This window comes from Coenobita brevimanus, chromosome 86, assembly GCF_032717465.1.
Source record: "Coenobita brevimanus isolate Jiangsu-jjx chromosome 86, ASM3271746v2, whole genome shotgun sequence".
NCBI lineage: Eukaryota > Metazoa > Arthropoda > Malacostraca > Decapoda > Coenobitidae > Coenobita > Coenobita brevimanus.
In genome coordinates, this window is record NC_137039.1 from 24,413,490 (window position 1) to 24,441,392 (window position 27,903).

The window sequence follows — 27,903 nt, forward strand, 5'->3', positions numbered from 1 at the left end:
ATAGGCAGATTCTAGGGCTGAGTAAAAAATGCTGTGTTAACATGGGTTCAGTTCTGAGCCATTACCGGTATGGAGTTTGTTACCCAAGATCTTATGGACAAACATAGTGTAATGGCCAACCAGTGACCAGTGCTTGTAGTGACATAACTTTGGAAACTAAGTAATATGACCCTTTTGTTTCTCAAAATTAATACAGTATTGCTGAACCTGATATATGCTCACATACTGATCATAGTCCAAGGTTAAGAAAAAGCTGGAACCCTTAGCATAAAATATATTGAGCAACCAATGCCATGAATGAATTTAGTCCCATATTGTAAAGCACAACAAATCAGTGTTTCTCTCGTCACACACACTGGCAACTTTCCATTCAAGAAAACTTTGACATGCCCAAGGTAAAGTAGGACCCCACACACACAGGACCTCTCATGGTTTGTAGCCAATTCTAGGCACCTGTCAATCTTCTAGGTGTTAGCCACTGAGCTCTATCATGTGGAGAGACTATCTCCACAGCAAGCATGCAACTTTGGCCGCCATATTGAAACCCTGCTCGTTGCCTCTACCATGGTAATGCAATTGGAACGACTGAACTTACAGTTTACTTCCGGAATCCAGCAATTTTTTGAATCACATAATCACAATACATGACGTACCTTAAAGTCATGGTGTCTGCATCTTCCACAATACGAAAAAGAAACCATCCAATGTGTATCCATGTGCCTTCCTTAGTGTTTATTTGAAGTATCAATACTTCCACTGAAAAGATGATCACAATTAAGTCTAAAATAAAAATGGTAGATTACTGGTGGAGAAGGGAGAAAAAGTGTGCAGATGGAGAGAACATTTCAAGGAACTGGTGAACACAGAATGAAAGTAATTCAAGTGGCTGAGGAATGGCTAGGAGAAGGAGGGAGGTGAGAAGAGAGAAAGAAATCAGGAGAATGGAAGTTGTGGAAGCAGTGAAGAATGTTAAAATGGGGAAAGCCCCAGAAATTGATGAAGTGTGTGGTGAAATGCTGAACCACGTGGGTGAGATAGCAGTAGAATGGACGTGGAAGATGTGCGGATTGGCCTGGGAGGAAGGTTGAGTTTCGTAGGATTGGAAGTCAGGTATAATTACTCCCTTGTGCAAAGGAAAAGGGGAAAAAAAAGTGTGTGGTAATCATAGAAGCATTTGTTTTATTAGTGTAATAGGAAAAGTATATGGTAGGATAGTTATTGACAGGGAAATAACAGAGGAATTAGTTGGAGAAGAACAGGGAGGTTTTAGGAAGGGAAGAGGTTGTGTAGATCAGATATTTATTCTTAGATCTTTGATGGAAAAGTTTCTAGAGAAGGGAAAGAAGTTGTATGTAGCCTTCATGGATTTGAAGAAAGCATATGACAGGGTGGATAGACAAGGATTGTGGAAAGCATTAAGAATATATGGAGTAGATGGGAAGTTGTTGAATGCCGTGAAGAGTATGTATGAAGGTGCTAAGGCTGCAGTGCATGGGAGTGAACTGAGTGAATTTTTCTATTTGAAGGTTGAATTAAAGCAAGGATGTGTCAATGTCTCCATGATTGTTCCATCTGTATATGGATGGGGGTGTAAACGAGATACAAAGTAGGGCAGTGGATGTTGGAGCAGCCCTAGTGATAGAGAGCAGTGTTTGGAAACTCCCTGTACTGTTGTTTGCAGATGATACTGTGTTGTTAAGTGAAGATGAAGGGGAGCAGCAAGGTTTGTTGGATGAGTTTGGGAGAGTGTGTAAGAAACGGAATGTAAAGGTGAATGAAAGGAAGAGTAAATTTATGGTCTTCGAGAGAAGTCAGTGAATGTACAGTGAAGCTGGATGAAGAGAGGTTGGAAAATGTGAGTGGATTTAAGTACTTGGGTAGTGTGATGAGTAAGGATGGAAGTTTAGAGGGTGAAGTGCTTGAAGGGTACATCAAGGAAGAAAGGTTGCTGGTTCCTTGAAAGCAGTGATAAGAAACAAGGAAGCAAGCGTAGAAATGAAAAAGTTACCACATGACAGTATTGTGATACCAACACTAATGGGACAGATGTCAAGAGTGAGAGCGGAGGAAATGAGTTATTTGAAAGGAGCATGTGGAGTCACATGGAGAGGCAAACAGAACGAGGAGGTGAAGGAGTGTTGTGGTGTGGATGTGATAGGAAGCATTAGGAGAAACACATTGAGGTAGTTTGGCTATGTGGAGAGGATGGAGAGTGAGAGACTGACGAAGAGATTGTATGTGAGTGAGGTGGAGGGGGAGGCCAAGGATGAGATGGAGGAATGGAGTGGAGAGGTAAATGAGAGAGGGGAGTGTGCGAGCAAGACAATGAAATGGCAGGGGACAGAGTGACATGGAGGCGATTTGTTTGTGGCCACCTCTTACGGGATTAAGGTGTCTAGATAAATAGATAGACTTGAGTCTAAGAAAGCTCTTCTCTAATCCTTCCGTCATATATGGGAATTTTAGATATTCCTTCGTTAGTTGTCTGAATACGCACAAAACTTTCAAATGTTGGAATTTGTTCTACAATAAAGGGTTCGTTCGTTCGCTGAAAGATTCCCTGCACATATAGTGCAGGCCGGGCCATACATTAGCCCGGTCAGTGGTGTATGGGCTGATTAAAAAAAACAGTAAGTGGGGAGGACAGGTCCTGGGGATTGCCCAGCACACACGTCCTGTCTCCTGACTGGCTTTGTGGTGTGTGTGCAATAAAGGGCTAAGCCGATTAGGATATGTCTCCATCTCTGCGAAGTTGGTCCTTGTTCATCCGCTTTGATCTGCCCCTCAGAATGTGAAGATTTCACACTTATAGCACTCCGCATTTATCGATCGTTCACTTAAGGTTGTTAGACAAATGAATGTCTTGTGTGTAGCCTAACGTCAAAGGATGAAGTGAAAGTTATCGTACATCGCCTGTTCGCGTGTTATTATATTTATAAAGAGGGTTGGTGGAGCTCGTTAGCCTTGGTTGTCAATCCACGTAGAAGGAAAACTCAAGGTAAAACCTGGATAGTCATGTCAGGGATTCCACGCCCCTCTTCATAGGCTAGTGGAAATTCTTGCGGCACCCGTGATGGTGGTCTGCCCTACACAGTTATACTGTGGGTCTGCGGAACCCATTTGAAACCCTAGGGTTCCGCGGGACCATTCTAGAGGGTGATAGAGGCCATTGTTCAGAAGTGGATTTCTCATGGCCAATATATATATATAAATCAATGAATCAACCATTCAATAAATCAGTAAGCATACATTTACGTAATCGAAGCAAAATCCTAGAAAGTCCTAGGTCATTTTAGGTCAATTCAATTTTGGCGGGCTATGAATGCCTTGTCATTGAAATAAACATAAGAATGTAGTTCATATTTTACAATGATCTATTTGTATATTAGTCGTAATACTTTTTCAAAAGTAACGTATTGTTCATTTATATTTAAAGAAAACATAATGGAAAAATATATTTAGTATTTCTTAAGAAATGTTTGTTTGGGTTGCGCCTGGAAAGTTTTTGTTGGTCAAGAAAAGTTGAAGGAACGTACTCTCTCAGGATCTCAGATGGGCTGTTGTGACTCAATTATATTCATATTCAACCGTGTTAAGTACCCACCATTGCTCTAATTTAAAAAGTTGGACATTGAAGTGCTAGTAGTTGCAATTAGCTGACGAAAGCTGCGAAAACTGAAGATTAGAGTCGGTGGTAAATTTTCATAGGGGACTTCAGACCTTGATATTTACGATACAGCAGCATTGATAATGCTCTCCAAAACTTTAAGAAGATTAAGTTTAGAGAGCATTTAATTGATGGATTAACCAAAAACGCTAAGGTGGGAGCAACTGTAATGTAATAACAGAGCCAGTCATCCCCCTCACCACAATAACGAGGAAGGCCCATTTAGTCGCCCGGAAGCCAGCACCATGCCCAAGGTGAAGTCCGGGCGCTACTATGGCACTTGCTTCCCTGACTATGAACTGCGGCGGCGAGAGGCAGGGCTGCGGGCAACACTGGGCTGGGAGTCTAACATCAGGCGGTCACTGTATTCGTCCATGGTGCCATGTACTTCGTGGGACCCCGGCATCAACGATCCCAAGACTGGGTTCATCGGGCATGGTGGCGTCTTTAACCTTGAATTTTCACCAGATGGGTCAGTTGGGTGTTTTAGATGTGAGATAAAATTTCAGTGAAAAAAAATTATGTTCCATATTTTTTTTAAATTTCTGCTCAACATACGTGTCCTCTTTTGCAGGAGTGTTTATAGAAACTGTCTGCTTTGTTGTTTGCAGATGATACTGTTTTGTTAAGTGAAGACAAAGGGGAACTTAAGGCTTAGTGAATGAGTTTGGGGAAGCATGTAAAAAACAAGACTCTAGAGGTGTATGTAGGGAAGAGTAAAGTTGTGGTCTACGGGAGAAATGAAGTCGCTAAATGGACAGTGAGGCTGGATGGGAAGGATATGTAAAATATGAGTGCCTTTAACACCTGGGCTGTGGCAGCCCTAAACATTTCCTATGTCGGAGGTTCAGGAAAACCGGTTAAAAAAATTGTTTTCATAATGGGAATGGTAGTGCTTTGGTGGACATCTGTGCTGGTAAGGGGTTGGCAATAGCCAACACCTACTTTCGTCATAAGATGATCCACCGGTATACATGGAGAGTAATGAGGAGGATGGATGGTGAACTTGTTGAACGAAAGGCAATGATAGACTACGTGTGTGTGGATGAGCGAATGAGAAGACAAGTGTTGGATGCAAGGGTGTGGAGAGGGTGGGGGAATGGAGTCTCGGACCATCACTTAGTGATGGCCAAGGTAGAGCTGCAAAGAAAGTGGTTGAGGAGGCGAAGGGGAAGACAGGAGGAAGCAGCTCCTGTGAGAAGAGTGGAGAAATTGCAAGATAGTGAGAAGAGGACAGAGTATAAGAGCATAGTGGAAGAAAGATTGGGAAGGTATGAGCTAGAGCAGATGGAAGGGGTGGAAGACGTATGTAAGATATTCACGGAAGAGATAAGCGCAGCATGTGAGGCGGTTTGTGGAGTGAGGAGGAGATGCAAGGGTGTGCAGGGGACAGCATTGTGGAATGATGAGGTGAAACGAGCTGTGGAACAAAAGAAGAAGGCATATGGTGAATGGTTGGCGAGTAGAGGTAGGGGAGAAGATGAGAGAGAGAAGAGAGAGGTATGTGTGAGCAGGAGAAGGGAGGTTAAGAGACTGGTGAAGGAGAGTAAGAAGAAAGTGGATGAAGAGTTTGGGAGGAATCTGAGTGTGAAATGGAGGGAGAGTAAGAAATTGTTTTGGAAGGAGGTAAAGAAAGTAAGGCAGTGTGAAATGGGAAATAGTAGGGGAGTGAAAGATAGGAATAATAGATTGTTGGTGGAGAAGAGAGAGAAATTGAGGAGATGGAAGGAGCACTTTGAGGATTTGTTGAATGTAGAGAGTGAGAGCAGTGTGAGTATAAGTGGTTGGGGAATGGCTGGGAGAAGAAGAGATGAGAGGAGGGAGGAAGAGATCAGTAGGTCGGAAGTAGTGGAAGCGATGAAGAAGATTAAGCTGGGAAAGGCCCCAGGAATTGATGGAGTATGTGGTGAAATGCTTAGGTATGGGGGTGAGATTGTTGTGGAGTGGATACGGAAGTTATGTAGATTGGCTTGGGAAGAGGGAAGGGTTCCAGAGGACTGGAAATCAGGTATAATTGTTCCTCTGTACAAAGGAAAAGGGGAGAGAGAAGTATGTGGTAACCATAGGGGTATTTGCCTTCTTAGTGTGACTGGTAAAATATATGGTAGAATACTCATTGATAGGGTTAGGCATATGACAGAGGAGCTAGTTGGAGAAGAACAAGGGGGATTTAGGAAGGGAAAAGGGTGTGTAGATCAGATATTTGTTCTAAGATGTTTAGTGAAGAAGTATCTAGAGAAGGGAAGGAAAGTGTACGCTGCCTTCATGGACTTGAAGAAAGCTTATGACAGAATAGATAGGAAAGGTATGTGGAAGGTATTAAGAATATATGGAGTGGAGGGGAAATTGTTGAGTGCTGTGAAGAGTATGTACGAGGGAGCTAGGGCTACGGTGCGAGTGGATGGTGAGCTGAGTGAGTTCTTTGATCTCAATGTGGGACTGAAACAGGGGTGTGTAATGTCTCCATGGCTGTTTAATATATATATGGATGGGGTCGTAAAGGAGGTACAAGGTAGGGCAGTGGATGTAGGGGTGGCCCTAATGAATGAGGGTGAGATTTGGAAGCTTCCGGTGTTGCTGTTTGCTGATGATACAGTATTGTTGAGTGAAGATGAATGGGAGTTGCAAGGTTTGGTGAATGAATTTGGGACAGTGTGTAGGAGGAGGAAGCTGAAAGTTAATGTAAACAAAAGTAAAGTTATGGTGTTTGAGAGGAATGAAGTCACAGAGTGTGCAGTGAGGTTGGATGGTGAGGATATAGAGAATGTGAGTGCATTCAAGTACTTGGGTAGTGTGATGAGTAAGGATGGAACTTTGGGGGATGAAGTACGTGAAAGGGTACAGCAGGGAAGGAAGGTTGTTGGCACACTGAAAGCAGTGATGAGAAATAGGGATGTGAGTATGGAAGTTAAGAAGTCACTGCATGATGGTATTGTGATCCCTACCCTGACGTATGGAAGCGAGGCGTGGACCTTGCAAGAGGGGAACAAGTCAAGAGTGAGAGCAGTGGAAATGAGTTACTTGAGAGGAGCATGTGGAGTGACATGGAGGGACAGGTTGACGTATGAAGAAGTGAAGGAACGTTGTGGGGTAGATGTGGATGTGGCTGAAAAGATTAGGAGAAATACACTGAAGTGGTTTGGACATGTGGAGAGGATGGAGAATGAAAGACTGACTAAGAGGGTGTATGTAGGTGAGGTGGAGGGAGGGAGAGGGAGGGGTAGACCGAGGATGAGGTGGAGGGATGGAGTTGAGAGGTATATGAGGGAGGGGGGGGGTGAGTTGGGGGGAGGAGTCAAATGGTGGGTGACAGAGTGACTTGGAGGCGTTTTGTCTGCGGCCACCCTTTGCGGGATTAGGGCGTCGGGCTATAGATAGATAGATAGATAGATAGATTTTACCCTTTTATACCTAACCAAACATGATAACATTTTAGTCAGACAAAGTTTACACTCCACACTGACAATTCACAACCCACTCATCAAGTATAAGCATGCAGTAAGTGCAAAACATGACCGAAAAATTTACAATATTTCATGTGGCTCTTCTGGAATGTACAGCAGTCTACCAGTCAGCATTTCTAGAATGCTATACACAGCCGTGGGGTTAAACACTAGGGTTGTGTGATGATTAAGGATGGAAATTTAGAGATTGTGGTGTGATACTTGAAAAGGGTACAACAGGGAAGAAATGTTGCTGGTTCTTTGAAAGCAGTGATAAGAAATAGGGCAGTGAGGATGGATGTAAAAAGTCACTAACCATGAGGCCTGTCGCTTAGTGTAAAGCTACCTGAAAAGGAAAGAAGAGTAATAGGACTGGTTTGGTAAAGAAACATTGAGTAGTTATTACCATTCTACTTTCATTTTGATTTCTGCCAGGTTTGAATGATGCAAAGGTGAGGTCTGAACGTTCAGGTCTGGTCCAAATTACAGTAGCTACCGGTACTGCAGGTCATTCTCCTGCCAGAACCACCCCTTTATTTAGAAAATTGTACCAAAAAAGTATATTTTCATGATAAAGCTGAGTAAGATATCAAAATTATTCATTACCAACACTAACTTTTCACTCCCCTTGTTTTTCCCTAACTTTCTTAATGAACAGTACAAATTTTTCCTGTTACCTTTGACTGGAAATTCTAGAATGCAATAGCCCCTTTTATGATATGTAGGTAGGCCTAATACTCAAAAGCAGTGTTGTGTTAATATTTGAATGCATTGACATTTGAGCTTGATTTTCCCATGAACTAAGTATCCTAATTAAATTTCCATATGGTATTTTTCTCTTTGAAAGTTGGGTTGAAACAGGGATGTGTCATGTCTCCATGGTTGTTCAGTCTGTACATGGATGGGGTAATAAAAGATACAAGGTAGGGTAGTGGATGTTGGAGTGGCCCTGGTGAGAGAGGATAGTGTTTGGAAACTCCCTGTACTGTTGTTTGCAGATGATACTGTGTTGTTGAGTGAAGACGAAGGGGAGCTGCAAGGCTTGGTGGATGAGTTTGGGAGAGTGTGTAAGAAACGGAATCTAAAGGTGAATGTAGGGAAGAGTAAAGTGATGATCTTTTAGAGAGGTGAAGGCAGTGAATGTACAGCGAGGTTGGATGGTGAGGAATTGGAAAATGTGAGTACGTGTAAGTACTTGGGTAGTGTGATGAGTAAGGATGGAGGTTTGGAGGGTGAAGTGCTTGAAAGGATACAGCAGGGAAGAAAGGTTGCTGGTTCTTTGAAAGCAGTGATAAGAAACAGGGAAGTGAGCATGGAAGTGAAAAAGTTACTACATGACAGTATTGTGATACCAACTCTAGCGTATGGAAGTGAAGCTTGGACATTGTTGGAAGGACACAAGTCAAGAGTGAGAGCAGTGGAAATGAGTTATTTAAGAGGAGCCTGTGGAGTCACGTGGAGAGACAAACTGACGAATGAGGATATAAAGGAGCGTTGTGGTGTGGATGTGATGGGAAGCATTATGAGGAACACACTGAGGTGGTTTGGCCATGTGGAGAGGATGGAGGGTGAAAGACTGACGAAGAGAGTGTGTGTGAGTGAGGTGGAGGGGAGAAGAGGGAGGGGGAGCCCGAGGATGAGATGGAGGGATGGGGTGGAGAGGTACCGTATATGAGAGAGGGGGGTGTGAGTTGGGAGCAGGGCAGTGAAATGGCGGGGGACAGGGCGACTTGGAGGCGATTTGTTTGTGGCCACCCCAAACGGGATTGAGGCATCTGGCAATAGATAGATAGATAGATTTTGTCAGGAATCACCTTAGTGCCACTATTTATTTACGGTATAACCCAAAGATTGGCCAGTGTATCAGGTCATGTAGCTGAATTTGAGTTGGTATGCTGTAGGTTCAGGATAGTTTTGATGTGGTGTAAAATTTGTGTTTCAGAGTCATTCCACTATGATTAAAGGTACCTGCAGTATATGGAAAATTTCCTTAACAGAGTTATCTTTTCAGTTATATTGGCTGTCAAAATATTAGGTGCCCCCTCCCCCCCTTTTATTTTTTTTTTAACATTCCATTTGGTTTCTAAATCAGCATTACATAACACTAAACTGCATAGCTACTATAGTTCCATTGCTACCTCAACAGCTGATTTTACCAGTTTCCTCCAGTTGGCAGGGCAGATGTGTATGAAAAAAAAGTTATGACATTTCAGAACACATCCCTGATGCATAAAGAAAACTGCCTCTATATTGCCAAATAGCCTGTGGTACCAGTACAGTATATGAATTTCTTATACTTGGTATGGTACTGTACTATAATTACGGTACAGTCCATAACATAATCTGTTTTGCTTCCCCACCCAGGAGTCATCTGGTGGCTGCATGCGAACAGCGGGCAGTGTTGGTGTTTGACCCACTCTCTCGCCGCCAGATTCACCGCATTCCACATGCTCATGAGAACTGTGTTAACTGCATCAAGTGAGTCTGGGAATGAGTGGAATGTGAACAGAGCATGAACTTGGTCATGTATAAGCAGAGATTGGCAGTGTAAATTCCTTGAGTCAGAGGACATCAGTTTTATTTTATTCGTGCTGTACCAGTACGATACTATCTCCACACAGTTTAAATCAGAAAAGACTTTTTGAATGGGAGAAGTTAGATATAACCTCCATTTACCCGTTGGTTACTTAACGTCTCCTAAAGTTGAATGAAATCATCTGGTAATAGAGAGAATAAAATTGAAAGTGAGTTGCAGTTAATCAAAAGAGTATTGGTGCACATTTCACAAAGAACAATATGATACCACGGATGATGGCTAATGGCAAACCTTCTGTATTTTTAGTAAACATGCGTTTGTGATTATATCGTATAATGCTTACTTATGACATTTGTTAATGGTTGATGGTTTATTTATTTTTTAATAACAGAACAGAGGAAGGAAAAACAAATGAATAAAAAAAATAATTCATACACCCGATTACTGGTGTCCTCTGTTCATAAAATATCTGTAACAGTTAGACTTGAACAGCTGTAGGTTGAAGTTTGGAGGGAAAAAACTCTGGGGAAGTGAGTTCCAGAGAGATGCAGTTCAGGGAATAAAAGAATTCTGATAGGCAGAAGTTTTACAATATGGCTGAGTGACATGCCAGTCATGAGCACTACCAGATGCCCGTGTAGCGCGAGGGAAGGCATGGAGAGGTGGCACCATGGAAGCAACTTTGTCTGAGCATTTGCCATAAAAATATCTGTAAAATAATACAAGAGAGGCAACATTCCTCCTTATTTGTAGGGGAGGTAGTTTATTTGTAATGGCAGGGTTGTTAATAATTCTAACAGCTTTGTACTGAATTTTGACTAGTTGTTTTAATGCAACCTCTCCACAGCCATTCCACAGGGGTGAGCAATATTCAAGCTGAGAGCGCACATGACTTATAAATCTTTTTTCAGGCTTCAAAAACTATATTGATGATTTTGGATAACATCGTACCCCACCTGCACAATACTTTTATGATCAAAAGCACATCATTACAGTATATTCAAGGAATTATATAATGAATATAAGGAGATTCATAACTGTCCAGTTTTAAGGCCTATGTTACCATGATACTATTTCATATGCCCCAGCAGGCAGATAATCTCGGCAGTCAAATGTATACTGTAGTACTGGTACAGTATCTCTTTCTGTTGAGAAATGGTAACCTATGGCAACATTTGTGCATACTGTTAAATTTCTTACATTACTGTGCTCTCATTGCATGGTAATGCTGCAGTTAACTATTGTATGCTACCAGTTTTGGTTTATATTCAATATACAGTACAGTATACACTCAGGCCTTACTTAAACTCAAGGATGTGTGCAGGCATACTGCAGCATTTAAAACTGCTCTAAGTGCCACTATTTTTCATTCATGATTGAGGAGTTAAAAGCACAAAAACACTCACACCTGACTGTGTAGCAAATAATATTCATGAAGTTTTTGTGAGGAATAAAGAGTTTATTCTTCAGGAATTTAAGAATGAAACAATAGCAAATGAGATCTAACTGTTTAATTATACTGTATACTGCAACAGGTTCCTGGACTCGCGGGTGTTTGCCTCCTGCAGTGACGACCACACAGTGGCATTGTGGGACGTGAGAAATTTACGTCGACGAGTGAGACTGCTGCAGGGTCACAGTAATTGGGTTAAGAATATAGAGTACTCGGCTGCTGATGGTATACTGGTCACCTCGGGTTTTGATGGCAAGATACTTGGCTGGGATATTAATGGGTGAGCAGTTTTATTTACATTATGATGGTATAGTTCTAATGTTCAGAACACACTCAGGAAGCCTCTTTCAATTTGGAAAGAATGGAGTGGAACAACAGTAAACCCTTGACAAGCCAGGATATAAAGAGCCTTTTTTTTTTTTTTTTTTTTTTCCCCCATACCTCTAATTTATAATATTTCAGGGCTCCAACCACATATGTTGCCCTAACTTATAGTACTGTACGATCGGCTTCCCTCCAACATGAGTATTGTTTTGCTGAAAACACACGCAATAGATAATTCTGCTTTGGGGGAGAGACGTTGAGTGAGTCTCTGCACAGGTACAGCGAGTCATGTTAGTAATGTTAGAGTAAGGGGAGGAGGTATAGGTAACCGGAGAAGGTGTGTTAGGGGGACGGGAGGGATCATAGTGAGCCAAGTGCAGCGATGGAGGGTGGGTTGCTGCTGTTCTTTGAGGATTACATGAACATCATTGGAGGGGAGAGGGGTAGGGAACAAATGAGAGGTAGGAGATGAAGGACAGTCTCGTTATCATTTATGCTGAATGGTGATATGTGTGCCTTTATCTGTGTTGATTGGGTAAATTGCAGTTAGGTAAAGGCTTGTATAAGTGTGAAACACACTGATTTGTGTGGACACTATCCAGTTCATTCCTCATCCTCAGTAACTGACTGCGGGTTGCAGTGCTATGTGGCAAGATGGAACTTTGCCCACGATAGCTATTATAGGTCAGTTCCCAAGACTTTACCACTGAAATTAAGACATATATGGAAGGATTGCAAGTTATACCCTTCCTTGACCAGGGCATGTACTCATATCCCATGCATGGAGTAACATTATAGACTGTGCAATTGGGGAATGTGATGGGGGCTAAAAAGGTTGCAAGACTGTTCTTATAAAGAATGAGGGTGTTCATCAGTTTAAAGAGTACTGTATATATAATGTTGTAAAGTCATGTAAAGACTCAGATTTTCAAATTGTAACTGTACTGAGAAATGAACTTGTTATTCACATATTTGCCAGGCTAGGGCAAAATGACAAGTAGTTCATGGTCAGCAATTGCCAGTATTGTAGTTGTTGAAACTTGTTCTAGGGCTTATGACATGCCCCTAAACATTGTTTACTAATGAAATAACAACTGAAAATTTTTATTTTTAGATACTAACTATGTATACCTCGAATTACATACCGTCATGCATCCATACTGATGTCATATTCCACAAGTGAGGGAAAGTTCCAGTTCTGTGTTCTGGTGTCATTGCAGAGGTTTTTCATTGATCCATTCTGTGAATACTTGTTATGAATACCTTGATATGCAATGCAAAGCCTCTGTATATCCCCTGCAAATCTCAAAGTCACTTTCCATACCCTGACCATCACTATTAAGTCAGCATAGGGAAATATTACCTTTTATGGCAAACTATCCACAGTCTCTGCACCCTTACATTTCCTATATCCACCACCCCAGTGCAACCTCCCATGCCCTCTATCGTTAGCAGTCCCACGATCGTCTTCCTGTCCCTTCGCTCTCATTTCCTCCTCCCACACTTCAAAACATCAGCAAGAAACAACCCAGCACTTCAGTGTGTGGTGGCTGCCTCAGTGTCTTTATTTCATCTGACTGAACCTGTACATATTGGGGATTGTGGAAATAGAGAATAATGTTTTCATCAGTTTTTGTAATTGAAGTACTCAAGGTTTTTTACTTAGCCTAAATTTATATGTTGCCCCTTTTTCAGTCTGAGACATCGAAGCTGTACGATATCATATGACCAGAATAGAATAAAAGATATCTCAGACTGATGACGGTAACAATACTGTAATCGATTAATGGGCAGTAAATGCTGTGATATATTTCTGGGTCTGATCATACTTTTAAAACACACCACCAACTTACAAAGAGGACTTCCTGTATTAATAAGCAGTGTTTAAAGACTGAATGATTGAGTTATTTTGCATAACCCTCCTGCTTTCAACAGGTACACTGAAGAGGGACTACTATCAACAGAGTTATTCAAGATGCAGGGCCTGATGAGGATGCGGCTTAGTCCGGACTGCAGTAAGTTGGTCATGTGCACGACAGGGGGCTACCTTGTCCTTGTCCACAACCTCAGCCTGCAACATCTCGCTCAGGACCTGCAGGATTTTAAGGTGAGATGGTTGGGAGGTTGTTATCTAGCAGTGGGAGTGAATGAAGTTCCAGTTCATATTATATCAGATTGTTAAGGGAGCTGACAGCCCTTGGAATTGCCATAAGATTTTTTGATAGAGGGGAGAACTGTACTTGAAATAAAAGACTGGTAAAAATAGTACAGTATATCATCTACTCACCATCCACTCAGTCGATGTAGTGCTGCTGTTGGGTGTCTACCCTTTCCTCTCCTACATCATTCTTTCCTTCCATCCTCTTCTGTCTTTCTTTCCTTCATTCTTTCCATGTCCTTCTGCCTACAGGTGACTTTACACTCCCTCTTCTGTCTTTCTTTCCTTCATTCTTTCCTCTTCCTTCTGCCTGTGGGTGACTCTACACTGAGTGACAAGCCAAATGGTTTCCTGAACACCAGGAAACCATTTACTATGCTGGGTGGTAACCATAAAACCAAATTTTGGCACCTAGTGGTTTAGTGAGTAATTATTGCACTCCAGTCGGATTGAGCTGGTGAAGGTTAATATCCAAGGGATGGTTGGGGTTGATTGCTCATGTAATGCCACTCAGGGATGAGTGAGGCTGGTCACTCTCATCTTAAATGCCGGGACCAACTGCCTAGCCTCGGGCTCCTGTGCTCCTCATGGGGCACTGTAGGATTGGATGAATGGATTAACACTTCCCTAGCATATTGCTGAAATGTTCAGTGAAGTCTTGGCTACATCTTAGAGCAATAGCCACTAACATCTCAGTCAGAGTTTACCACATTCTTAAAACTGTTTCATCTACAACTGAAATATTTTGTGGTAGTAGCTTTTGCACCTAATGAGTAACACAACCCTGAACCTCTAACCAAGTCTCATATAGGCATGCAAGCTTGCCACAATCATATGCTTATTTAAGCTGTGGTGGGAAAAAATCTGCAGCTTGCTTATTTATATTCATGTAAAAAATCTGAATATTGTACTTCATATGACTGCACTGAGCAGAATCTTCTGCTTAAGGTAAGATTTTTTTTTTTTTTTTTTTTTTTTTTTTTTTTTAAATGCAATTTATAATAATCATTTGAAAATTTGTTGGAAATCAGAAGTGTTGTTAATATTGTGAACTGAACAAAGGGTAAAAAGAGATGGGCTGTTACAGTAAAGAAAAAAAATGCAGTACTGTTTTAAGAAAAATCCTGTAGCTTGTTTGTTTATCCTATAATCTGAAATCTGATTGAACTACTGTATTATCTTTTGGATAAAGTGAAGTAGCTTGGTTACTACATGTACATAAACATGCAGTAATACTGAAGGTGAAAACATTCATTGCACTGTTTTCAAATATTTATTTAAGCATTTAATCTCTCAGTCATTGTGGGGTGATGAGGGAAGTAAAAACACAAGTAATGGAGAGTGGGATGGCATTGGTAATGAATGGTGATGGATGGAATATCTCAGATTTGTTGCATGCAGATGATGCAGTACTACGTGCAAATACCGGACAAGAACTTGGTGGACTAGTGCAGAGTTTTGCCGATGTCTGAGCATTGTAACTGGAGAGGAAATGTACAAAAAAGTAAAGTGATGGTAATCGAGAGAGAAGGTGATTCCCAGTGTGATCTTACAGCGAATGGAGGGAGACTGGTATTGGTGAGATAGAAAAAAGATGAAAATGTGCAAAAGAAGTGAAAGTAGAGTGACACAAGGAAGGAGAGAAGCTGGTGCTATGAAGGCCTTGATAAGAAGAAGAGGCTTGAGTGTTGCAGCTGTGCAAGGCTTACATGAAGGAGTGTTAGTTCCAACTTTAACATATGAGTGTGAGACCATGGTGTGGCATGAAAATGAAAAGTCAGGAGTGAGAGCAGTGGAGATGGGACTGCTGAGGAATGTATGTGGAGTACAGAGAGTGGATAGGATACGAAATAGTGTGATTCATGAAAGATGCAGATTGAGGAGGTCTGTGGACACCAGAATCGAAGAGTGTACTAAGATGGCATGGTCATGTGGAGAGAATGCATAACAACAGAGTGGTGAAAAGAGTATATCTGAGCGAATTTGAAGGAGGGAGGAGGCGAGGAAGGCCAAAGTGAAGGTGGAGGGATGTGGTGTTTGAGTGTGTGAGGAAGAGAGTTATGGAAGTCGGTGAGGTTAGTGGACTGACGAGATCTAGCTGGCTGGATGAATATTATGAGGAGAAGCGCATGATCAGGAATTTGGCACCCTTTTTAATGTGGCAGTATCCGGATTGACTCTATCAATTACATTTATGTGAAGCTACAGAATGTGGTAAATGTTTTTGGCTTATCAGATTGAGCCAGATTTCCGGGGGCGTGAATGATGTGTGAATGGAAGTGTGGCCCATTGGATTGGGCAAACTTGGGCTGTCTAGACATTGCTGCTTCTCACCGTGCCCTAGGGTGGGAAAGGTCTGGATGATGATGATGATGATCATCATCATCATTATTATGATTGCTGCGTAGTTTTATATGTCTTTTAATTTGTAAGTTGTGGTGGAATGGACAGAATAGTGAACTGCGGTTCAAAAGGGCCCTAACGACCTCGTCCCAGCTCATATAGTGTGACCTCATGGATAAGGGACTGAATAGGGAGGCAGCCAGAGATCGAACGGCATGGAGGGCTGCCATCGGTTGACCAAGGCCGACACGTGCTTGTTGGACCTTTATTAACAAAACAGTTTGTTATTATTTACCCTTTTCTTCATTCTAGGTCTTATGTATGTGCTAGAGTTATGTATCAGTAATGTATAATATGTGTACTGTTCTGATTTTACGTGTAGTACAGTGCATTATAATATGTGATTTTGAGATTAGCACCATGAGCCAGTCAGTCACTATAGTTGTGTTGCTGTTGATATATGCATGGTTACTGATCCTTCTGCAGCTGTATGCAAGCACACGTGTAATACCAGCAGGATGTATATCAATAATAATTACCGGTATGCCTTCCTCACCCTGCCTGAGGGTGAGAAAGGAGGTCCAGATGATGATGAGGATGACTTTCTTTTCATACAAGAACATGCTAGCCTCTATGATGTATGTACTTAACCCCTCCACACCGGGCTATTTATAGCGCCATTGTTGTGCCACTACGGGAATTTTTCCAAAAATACAAGTAATCCCTCCAATATCCGACGTAATAGAGCCATAGGCATGTCCGGGTAAATAATAACAAACTGTTTTGTCCGGATATTGGGCCCCAGCCTTCTGGACTTGTACTTATGGACCCTAACTCAGAAAAACACCTATACAACTCCCTGTTGACATGTATAGCACCTATTTAAGACCCAAATCACACCAATAAGGGACATAAAAGACTGAAATAAATGCAAAAGAAGCATAAAATGAGGTTTTTGAGGTAGGTTCATACAATATTAAACATTCTGGGTACTTACAAGTCCCTGGCTCCTGGACTGGTAGTTATGGACCCTAACCTAGCCTATCTCAGAAAAACACCAATACAACTCCTTCTGGACATGCATAGCACCTATTTAAAACCCAAATCACACCAATAAGGGACATAAAAGACTGAAATAAATGCAAAAGAAGCATAAAATGAGGTTTTTGAGGTAGGTTCATACAATATTAAACATTCTGGGTACTTACAAGTCCTTGGCTTCTGGACTGGTAGTTATGGACACTAACCTAGCCTATCTCAGAAAAACACCTCCCTACTGCACATGCATAGCACCTAAGTCACAGCATATTCACACCAATAAGGGACATAAAAGAGTGAAATGAGGTGTTTGAGGTAAGTATAGTATGGAAAATACAGTAGAGTACAGTATGAAACATTCTGCCTACTTACAGCAAGTCCATGGCCATCTCGATGAATAACCGCCTCCTCTCAGACTCTGACAGTAAGAAGGATTTCCTGAAGCACTTGCAGTACACTGTTCATGAAGTCTTGCACTGAACTTAGTCATTCGCACTCAGAAGTCCATTCTCTTCACACTGTGCACTCTTGTCTTACTTGCGCTCCATTGTACCTTAATGAAATAAGTGTTGCACTCTGCACTTTAAGTCTTTCCACTCTTAAAACCATTTTGTAAACCAAAAACACTCAAGTTAATTTATGTTACAGTTACAGTCCATTAAATTTTTGTCTTATCACTCACAACTCTAAATGCTTAACACAATGCACTGTTTTTTTCACTGCACAACACTGTAGATTCCCTTGTGGTCTAGTGGAGAAATTCTTGGCGTCTAATCACTGTCAGAGTCTGAGAGTAGCATAGGGAGGTGACCTAGGGGTGCGTCGCTGGGTCGTGGTGTTGGCGTACCCACTGCAGACGACTCTGAAGACAGACGCAAACTCACATCGAGCAGTGACTCCACCGTGGCTGATGTGCTGGGCTGTGGCTTGGAGCATGAGGGCCTGTCTTGGGGAGGCAACGGCGTGGAGCCAGGGCTGGGCACAGCAGGGGTCACGGGCCTGAAAAAGCTGTCAATCATTGATTGACGCAATGAACGATGATTCTGACGAGATATGATGCACTGCCTGAAAGTACGCACTTCCTCCACAAGTCCCAAGGGCCCCATTTCCCTGTCGCAGTCTGGGTGTTCCAGGTAGTCCAGAACGAACTCTAGGTGTTCCCGGAGTGCGCTAAGCTTGGGGATGGCTCGAGTTGTGTCATGCTGAGAGGAGTCCGCATCATCGTCGCCGTCCTCGTCGGAATCTTCAAGCTTGGTACTGACACCTGCAGCTGAAGATGCAATCTTGATATCAGACAGGGTCTGATACCCAGGATCGCCCTCGTTGTCATCCAGCCACTCATGCACTTCGTCCACATCAACATCGTCGCCGTGCGTACGTAGACGTGCATGGAAGTCATCCATGTCGAAACCTAGGAAATCGTACTCCACATCTGTTCCAAGAAGCAGACGAGACCAACCATTTTCTACAGTCTTGACAGGGATTTCCTTCCATGCACTGGCCCAGTTGTAGATTGCAGACTTGATGTTGTAGCGGCGAAGGTTTTCCAAAGTCCGCTGGCCTCGCGTGTCCCGTCCCTCCCTGCGCTCATCCTCGTCCTCGAGAACAACCATCACCTAGTCCAGGAACATCCGTCGGCATAGGCGCTTCGTTGCCACGATCACTTCTTGGTCCATTGGTTGGATGAGAGCAGTAGTATTAGGTGGCAGAAACATGCATCTAATGCGGCCATTCTCAGCCACCAAGTCCTTGTCGCACGGGTGGGCAGGTGCATTGTTGAGGAGAAGGAGGTCCTTTACCTGGTCGCGTGGGATTCCCAGTTTCTCCGTCTGGTAATGTATGACCTCCTTGACGAAATGGCGGTGGAACCAGTCTTTGAAGATCTGGGCTGTGAACCATGCCTTCAAAGAATGGTACCAGACAATAGGAATGACATCCATCACCCCATGAAGACACCAAGGCTGCTTTGCACGGCCAACAATAACGGACTTAAGCCGGTGCATGCCGTTAGCATTGGCACAACACAAAGCAGATATCCGTTGCTTGGAGAGCTTGCGGCCAGGTACACGCTTCTCCGTCTCCTCGGCTAGAGTGTTCGTTGGCAAAGAGCGATAGAATAAACCAGTTTCGTCAGCGTTGTAGATTTGACCAAGAGTGAGGCCCTCCCTGTCGATCAAGCCCTTCACCTTATGCCGTAACTCATCAACTCCATCCTCATTAGCGTCCAAAGCTTCGCCATGAGACTTACGGTTGGTAAGGCCATGCTGTAACTTAAACGCGAAGAGCCAACCCTCGGATGCCTTGAAGTCTAGGGCGTCGTGAAGCCTTGTGAACTTCTCAGCAGTAGCCTTCAGCTCCGTGCCACGTACCATCACACCAGCAGCACGTTGCTGTCGATACCAAATCAACATGGAGCGGTCAACCTCAGCAAACTTGGGAGTAAACATCACCTTCCTCTCCACGTTGCGTTTGCTTCTCGATGAGAAGTCAGCCGTGTACTCCATGAGTTTGTCTCGGGATCTCTTAATATCAAACAAAGTAGATCGGGCCAGGTTAAACTCGCGGAGGATGCGTGAAGAAGACCATTCCGCATCTACTTTTTCCAATATCTCCCGCTTCTTCTCCAGAGTCAGTACCACTCTCTTCCTCTTCTCAGGCGGCGGGGCCATCATCACACACACGAAGGAGAGGCACGAGAGCAGCAGGAGTGCCTGCAGCAGGTAAGGCACCACCACAAAAGCGAGCACGTGGACAGCCATGACGACGAGTGTTCACTCGCGACAAGAGACAGGCGGAAAGTGGGGAGGATGCAGGGGCACTCTAGCGGACGTCAGAGGAATGACGCACCACAACAAAGCTGTCCCACGCCCTGCGCACCAAGTTCAAATTAGGGGCGGGAAAAAATCAGGGGGTTTTCGAATTTTTTGCGGTTTTCGGACCATTTTGGGTATATTGGATCCCAGGACGATTATGTCCAGTTAGTGGGGATGTCCAGATAGTGGGCATCCGGATATTAGAGGGATTACTTCTGTTTTCAAACCTTAATGTCTTGGAAACTATAACAGTTAGGGAAACAAATTAACCCCTAATGCGCGGCCATGAACAGCCGACCCCCCCTGGGTGGCGGTGTTGTATCGCGGTCTGAGTACCTGTAGGAAAATATTAGCCAAAAATCAGAGATTAACCCTAGAACATTATACTTGGTATGGCAGATAGTACTTACATTCAGCTTTCTCCAGAGACAGGTGTTGAGCCTTCGTTTACTACCCAAAGACTTGTGGAGACTTGCAAAGTTGGGTAACCAAATCTTCACTTTCACACCTCAAGCAACCTGGTTTCCCCTATACCACAGCCTCATTCTGTCACAGTAAACTTTATACTACAACGTACAGGTAGTTTGGAATCCGTATTTGTACAATAAGCACTGAAAATAAGGCTAAAGTCAACGGAGCATACGGCCGACATGCAGTGCAGCGGCAGTCTTCCCGTCACCCAACAAACATTTCCATTTTCACAGCTAAAAACATGTATACTACATTATTTTCAATCATATTACTTCCCAAAAGATCACCGCGGAGTGCTTTTTATTCTGCCTTACGCCCGTCACTTTATTCTCGTTCCTGTCGGCCGCTTGCACTGACTCGGAAGAGCTAGAACTTGCCATAATGTCACTTTGAAAGCCTGCGGTAAACTGATGCTAAACAGGGGCAAACCATGCGAAAAAAAGCTAGTGTTACAACTGGGGAAACAAGCGTTTCCTAGTAGCATAAACTGCTTGTGAGAGGAGAGCGCAGATTTACAGTTCTGAGCAGTCAGAGCGCTGCCATGTATCACAGCCAGGCTGGCCGGCCGTGGTGGGGGGGGGAGGGGAGAAAAACGCGATACTTGGCAACAACAGAGGTCAGTAGTACAAAGGTAAAGTATGCTAATTGTAGCTAAAGGGTGGTGGTACTGATAGACATTACCAGCTGGAACATTCTTGCCCGCTTTTATTCAAAATTAGCTCGAATCGCAAACGCTACGCTCCGCCGTTATGTCCTTTTTGGCGAGCGTCGCAAACGCGATGATCCGCGTTTAAGGGGTTAAAGATCATATTACTCAACAAGTCTTCTTCTTGTGAGAGAAAGTATCCCCAGGTCTGTAGGTCATTGTGTCAATGAGTAATGATGTGAGAGAGGGCTAATTTTTACCACAAGAATTGGATGTGTTTGTGCATCTGCCTGTGGCCCCGACTATGGCATTGTTCTCAACATGATAACTTTTCCATTCCTAGATAAACTAGACACATTGGTGTCCAAGGCATGCCCTATGGCATTATCACTGAGCCCTTTCCTAGTATCCTTGGGAAGAGGCTTGGCAATGGTAGATGAGGCAAAAGTCCACATGAGATGAGAATGGAATCAGATGAGAAGGGTTAAGAAAAGATTGTCTTACACCTGGCAGAGTCACAGAGATGAGTGAGGTATGGTTGGCTCAGCTGGTGGGAGTCCCTCCCTAGCTTTTGGTGACAAGATAAAGTGGCAACCACTTCAAACTGTGGTGCAAAAACAAGTGCAGTTCTGACCAAGACCTGGCACCGCCTGGCCACCGATTTCTGACATATATGACCGACGCCCAGCAGTTACAGGTTAATCATTGTATTTTGAAATGTTTGCTTCTTTTATTTTCCCCAAGTTTTACATATGTACATGTTCATACAGTATACTTTGTAGACAGAACAAATGTATGAGCTCCAAACAGATACAGGTATAGCCCAGTTTAACGATGCAGTTAGGTAAGTAAAAACCCATCATTAGGTGGGTTATTGTATACTGGGGTAGATTTAACATGTATAGGGATTTATTTTTGAGCCTTGGGTTCCCCCCCAACAAAGTCCTAAACCCACCTAAATGAGTCCAAAAACAAGTTTCTAGCTCACCTAAACCCCCAAATAGCTTTAAAACAAGCTAAACTAAGCCTAAAAGCAGTTTATAATTCACCTAAACCCCAAAATAAAATATGAAATTCATCACATATATCTGGAAAAAATCAAACTTAGTAAACTGTACCCCAAAATGACAATGTTCACCCCACCCATGACTAAAACACAATAATGTATGTCTAAAAACAGTTTATACACCAACCTAAACACAAAATTGAAGTTTAAAATGTCAAAATCTGAAAAAAAAAAAAAAAAATCTAAACCCATCATTAAATTGGGGTTTGGCCATCGTTAGGTGGGGCATGGTGGTATTTCTACCCCCATCGCTGAGTCGGGGTATCGTACATCAGGGTATACCTGTACTGGTGTAATGATTGATGAACCCGTGGATTGCTCAATTCCTTTTTTTTTATCCCACCCTGTGGTGTGCAAAAAATTTTTTTTTATTTTATTTATTTATTTTTTTTTTATAATATAAACTTGAAGATAAGCATCCAGGGCATCATCTGGTGAAAAAAAAAAAAAAATCTCTCTCTCTCTATCCACCTTTGCCTAGCACCATGTATAAGTTTGCGTAGGGATGTAGTGAAAAAATGAATTTATTTTATGTGGTAGGTGGGGGCACTCACCATCCACTCACTCGATGTAGTGCTGCTCTCGGGTGTCTGTCCTTTCCTCTCCTCCATCCTTCTTTCCTTCCATCCTCTTCTTTCTTTCCTTCATTCTTTGCTTGTCCGTCTGCTTACGGGTGACTTTACACTCCCTCTTGCGTCTTTCTTTCCTTCATTCTTTCCTCTCCTTCTGCCTGTGGGTGACTCTACACTGAGTGACAAACCAAATGGTTTCCTGTACACCAGGGAACCATTTACTATGCTGGGTGGTTACCATATAACCAAATTTTGGCGCCTGGTAGGTTAGTGGGCAATTACAGCATTCCCATCGGATTGAGCCGGTGCAGGTTTATATCCAAGGGGTGGTTGGTGTTTATTGCTCACGTAAAGCCACTCGGGAATGAGTGAGGCTGGTCACTCTCATCTTAAATGTCAGGACTGACTTGCCTAGCCCCGGGCTCCTACACTCCTCGTGGGGCAACGTAGGATTGGATGATGAATGGATGAATGGATTTTTTTATTATTATTTTTTTTTTTAGCTTTAGTTTATTACAAATATGAAGTTAAACATGCAGGGCATCATCTGGTGAAAAAGAAAAATTCTCTCTCTCTCTCCATCTTTCTGTAGCGCCATGCATAAGTTTGTGTAGGGGTGGAGTAGTTAACCGTGATGCACGGCTACTGGAAGGTTAGCACAGCCTGAGCTGTGGCTCGCAACGCGACACTACCCAGCCTGAGCTGTGGCTCGCAATCCATGAGTTAAAGTATCTCCTCACATACTTTTCTACCCTGGTATACCCCTCCTGCTTTCCAGTTCCTGGACTTCACCCCTTCTTACTTTTCATGACTGTTCATTCTCCCTCTTGTATCACATTTATCTTTGCCCCTTTTTGCAGCCAAACATGTACCGACTGATGCAGCTGTCCAACACCCCACTACCTCAGGCAGCCACGTTCACACATCTCTTCTATGCTCAGCGTAACCGAGTAGAATTCATTTCTGACTTCCCTCCTTCCAATGAGGCAGAGGTGATCCATTCCCTGCAGGTCCACCCACAAGGCTGGTGCATCCTTTCTCGTAACACTTCCATGGAGGATTCGTCAGAGGTATGACACGACACTGATTTACCGTATTGTTCATACAGGCTTCTTGTAATAGTCAGCAAGTAGAAATATAGAAATATAAAGAATGAAAGAGCTATTCTTTATCATCCTGGAGGATTTATGAAAGATGTAGAATAAGGGAGTCTACTGATCAAAGAGTAGATGAAAGTATACTTAGATTGTATGATCATGGAGAGAAAATGGAAATAGGTAGGATGGTGAAAAAGGTAATTTTGAGTAAGTTGTAAGGTGGGAGACATAACTGATCAAGAAAAATGGGCATATGGTAATTTGAGAGTGAATGTAAGATAGTTATGCAAGTTGAGGAAGCTAAGTAATTGAGAAGGGATGGAGGTGGATGAAATATGTTTATAAAGAAGGGTTGCACTCATTTAACATGATAGTAAATGATATAATTTTACACTGCTGCACTTCTTTAACTTGATAGTAAATGATATAATTTTACACTACAAGTGTCTGTTAAGCATATATTAAAAAAAATATTTGTGCATGTTGTTTCCTTATTAGATTAAAACAGTATATTTAAGTATTGAATGATTATCATGTTTATTTCATTGGACACATTGCTACACAATTTTACTTTTTCACTTTCTCCACTTTGTATCCAGTGTGGATAGTAGGGTTGAGATGATGCAGGGCTCTTGTTTGGTGAGCCACAGCTTGCAAATGCAAGTATTTTTCCTTTTGGGCGAACAAATTTTGCATGCAAGTCGCCTTTTGGCGAGGAGAAAATACATCCACTTCAAAACCCAATAAACTACAAAATACCATAAGTAAGTCTCACTTAAATGAACAAAAATGCACATTATGATCAATTATTAAGTCTTTCCTTGTCGTTATTGTGATTGTTTAAAACCTCATTATATGATTCTAATCATCACAATGTGTAAATAGATAAATATATTTATTGCATGTAAAATATTTTGCCTCGTATTCAGTTTGGTTACTAAAAATTTATTTGGCTCGTAAATCTGAAACCTTAGGAGCCAAATGGCTTGCAACCATCGGCATTTAGCAAGAGCCCTGTGATGATGATGATTATGATGACTGCAAAGTTTTTTTTTTTTTTTTTTGGGGGGGGGGGCTAGTGCAGAGTTTTGCTGATGTCTGTAAGCATTGTGCCTTGAGAGTAAATGTAGAAAAGAGTAAAGTGATGGTTATTGAGAGAGAAGGTGACTCCCAGTGCAATGTAACAGTGAATGGAGAGAAACTGGAATTGGTGAGAGAGTTCAAATACCTGGGTACAGTGATAGAAAAAAGAGGAAAATGTGCAAAAGAAGTTGAAAGTAGAGTGACACAAGGAAGAAAAGTAGCTGGTGCAATGAAGGCCTCGATAAGAAACAGAGGCTTGAGGGTTGCAGCTTCACGAGGCATACATGAAGGAGTGTTAATGCCAACTTTAACATGGAAGTGAGACTATGGTGTGGCATGAAAATGAAAAGTCAGGAGTGAGAGCAGTGGAGATTGGACTGCTGAGGAATGTATGCAGAGTACAGAGGGTGGATGGGATACGAAATAATGTGATTTGTGAAAGATGCGGAGTGAGGAAGTCAGTGGACACCAGAATCGAAGAGAGTGTGCTGAGATGGTATGGTCATGTGGAGAGAATGGATAACAACAGAGTGGTGAAAAAGGTATATCTGAGTGAATTCGAAGGAGGGAGGAGGTGAGGTAGGCCAAGGAGAAGGTGGAGAGATATGGTGAATGAGTGTGTGAGGAAGAGAGGTTTGGAAGTCGGTGAGGCTAGGGGACTGACAGGAGATCGAGTTGGCTGGATGAATGTTGTGAGAAGTGCATGATTGGGGATTTTGGTACCCCTTTTTAACATGGCAGCGTCTGGATTGACTCTATCAGATACGATTATGTGAAGCTACAGAACGTGGTGAATGTTTTTTGGCATATCCAATAGAGCCAGGATTCCGGGGGCATGAATGATGAGTGAATGGAAGCATGGCCCATTGGACTGGGCAGATTTGGACTGTCTGGACATTGCTACTCCTCACTCTGCCCTAGGGTGGGAAAGGAGGTCCGGATGATGATGATGATAATTTTTTTCATAGTTAAAAACTCCCAAGTTAGAAATGCATTTGTTGGTATGTGTATGTATTATGGCTGTGTAATGATATGTTTTAGTTTCAGATGAAATAGCAAAAGTATCTCTGGATTTACGTCCCTGGATGTATTAATATTTCAGCACATGATTGTTTGTCATATATTTGGAGTATCAGCAGTGTATCCCAATCATAGAGTTAAAGATACTGTACCTGCACTGTATGACACATGTACTGTATTTGCATTTCAGTGGAGCTGTGTACATGACATTCAGGAGCTGGGTGTGACAGCATGCAAAGATGACGATGAGGATGAAGACGACCCAAGCCGCCAGCACCCTGACCTGGACCCATATGAAGACCTGCCCCAGTCTGACCCAGATGTGCAAATATCTGCCTCACAAAGTCGAGGAACTGGCAGTGGTAGTAGTAATAGTGGTGGGGGTGGGGGAAACCTGCATCTTTCTTTGACTTTCAGCCCCAGAGTGGAGATCAGATTACGGCATCGAGATGAAGGGGATGATGGTGGGGGAGACAGTGGGGGGGAGGGGGGAGGGGAGGCTGGTGGGGGGGTAGGAGGAGGGACTGGGGGTGCAGGAGGAGGGGCTGTTGGGGTCTTAGATGGGGCAGGGATTCCAGTGGCAGGGGGTGCTGCGGGAGGGGGTGGGAGTGGCATAGATATTCAGTTTCGCTTCACTTCTATGGACGTGTTTGAGGCCCTGGAACACATCAGAGAGAGGCGGGAAGAGCAGCGGTTGAGACAGGGCAGGCAGGCCAGATCACGAGAAGAAGCAGCAACAGCAGGTGAACCATCCCCATCATCATCATCATCATCATCATCATCATCATCATCATCATCATCTTCATCCTCCTCCTCATCTTCAAGCAGCAACAACCAAGAGCAGCCTTCCCCCTCATTACAGAGGATCATTCGTAATAGAAGCTTCAGTGTACGCAACAGGTGGGAATCTGGACGGGAAACTGCAATAGATTCCCGCAATGCCTTTTACATTAGGACGGGTTCTGGCAGCCACCGGGCAATTCTGTTATTACGGCCAGGTCAGAATTATCCAAGATACTATCGATCAGTTGACCCCAATCATAAGATAGCCAAGAATATTCCCCGTCTTACCCATTACATAGAAGAACCCAATGTTGGGCGAGGTTTCATCAAGGAACTCTGTTTCAACTCTGATGGGCGGCTCATCTGTTCACCGTTTGCTCAAGGAGTGCGGTTGATGATGTTTGACCGGAATTGCTCTGAGCTCTCCACTTGTGTGCAAGATACCCCACAGACCCTGTATGATGTATCCACCAGTAATTGCCATTCAAACTGTGTCGTAAGCACCAAGTTCTCCCCCACACACTGCCTTCTGGTTTCTGGCTGCCTTAGTGGCAAAATTGTATGGCACCAGCCAGTACTCTAGTGTCAGTTGTGGGAGTGACAGAGTTGTCTTTCTCAGGATGTATAGGGAAGATTATACTGTAGTGTTGGCCTAGGTGAGGTAGCTTACCACAATGCCTCGTACGGTTTTAAAGTGGAAAGTACTGCTTTAGTGTCAGTAACAATGGATAATAAGTATAAAAGTGTTTCTTGGAGTATTTCATCTGGAAAAGTATGCTCTATGTTAACCAGCAAAGAGCAGTGATAAGATTTCTATGTTGACAGAAAGTGTAAGATGTGAAGACGCCAAAAGTGTGTATGTTTTCTGTGTTTTTGTTGTGTCAGTTTTTGCAGCAGCAGCCTGAAGTTTGTTGTGCATTAGCTGTAATAGTTGTAAGTCATAACTTTGGCAGTATTCTTCCACACTATATTGTTTTCCTAGGGATTTAGCATCACCAGGCATTATTATCTCATTAATGACCATTCCTAATCAGATGATTTATTTGCTGTTAAAGTAACAGCCAACCAGATGCATCCCATAACTGTCTGCTCCAACTAGAGCTACAGTAACTCATGGCAGTTCAGACTTGGTAATAGTTAGAAAAATGCGATGTACCACGTACCACCACACTTCACCTCCCCTCACCCTCACTGGGGGCAGGGTGGCTCAAAGGTAGAGCATGACTTGAGATTGCGCCCCGCCTGGGTAGCTGCCTTTGCTGGGAGGGGTAATGCTTTCCTGTAACCCTAGCAGGGCTATATGATCTATCCAGATCTCTCTCAGGGGAATAATCCCTCATCCTCACCCACTACACAAATCCTCATTCCCCCCTTACCCTTATGTTTACAC

General features: G+C 43.0%; 1 protein-coding gene across 1 annotated transcript; it reads left to right on the top strand.

Annotated features, from left to right (window-relative positions):
* The first annotated feature begins 3,849 nt into the window (after positions 1-3,849).
* Positions 3,850-27,140, top strand: LOC145410681 (DDB1- and CUL4-associated factor 10 homolog). Its single transcript, XM_080280793.1, has 6 exons — positions 3,850-4,139; positions 9,475-9,588; positions 11,182-11,379; positions 13,359-13,530; positions 23,391-23,600; positions 25,921-27,140. The coding sequence occupies exons 1-6, from the start codon at positions 3,913-3,915 to the stop codon at positions 27,094-27,096; spliced, it is 2,097 nt and encodes a 698-aa protein (XP_080136919.1). The 5' UTR covers positions 3,850-3,912; the 3' UTR covers positions 27,097-27,140.
* Positions 27,141-27,903: the final 763 nt, after the last annotated feature.

Coding starts and splice junctions, on each gene's coding strand:
- LOC145410681 (XM_080280793.1), top strand. CDS start 3,913: ATGCCCAAGGTGAAGTCCGGGCGCTACTATGGCACTTGCTTCCCTGAC. Junction 13,531..23,390: donor AGGACCTGCAGGATTTTAAG/GTGAGATGGTTG, acceptor CCCTTTTTGCAG/CCAAACATGTACCGACTGAT. Junction 23,601..25,920: donor CCATGGAGGATTCGTCAGAG/GTATGACACGAC, acceptor TTTGCATTTCAG/TGGAGCTGTGTACATGACAT.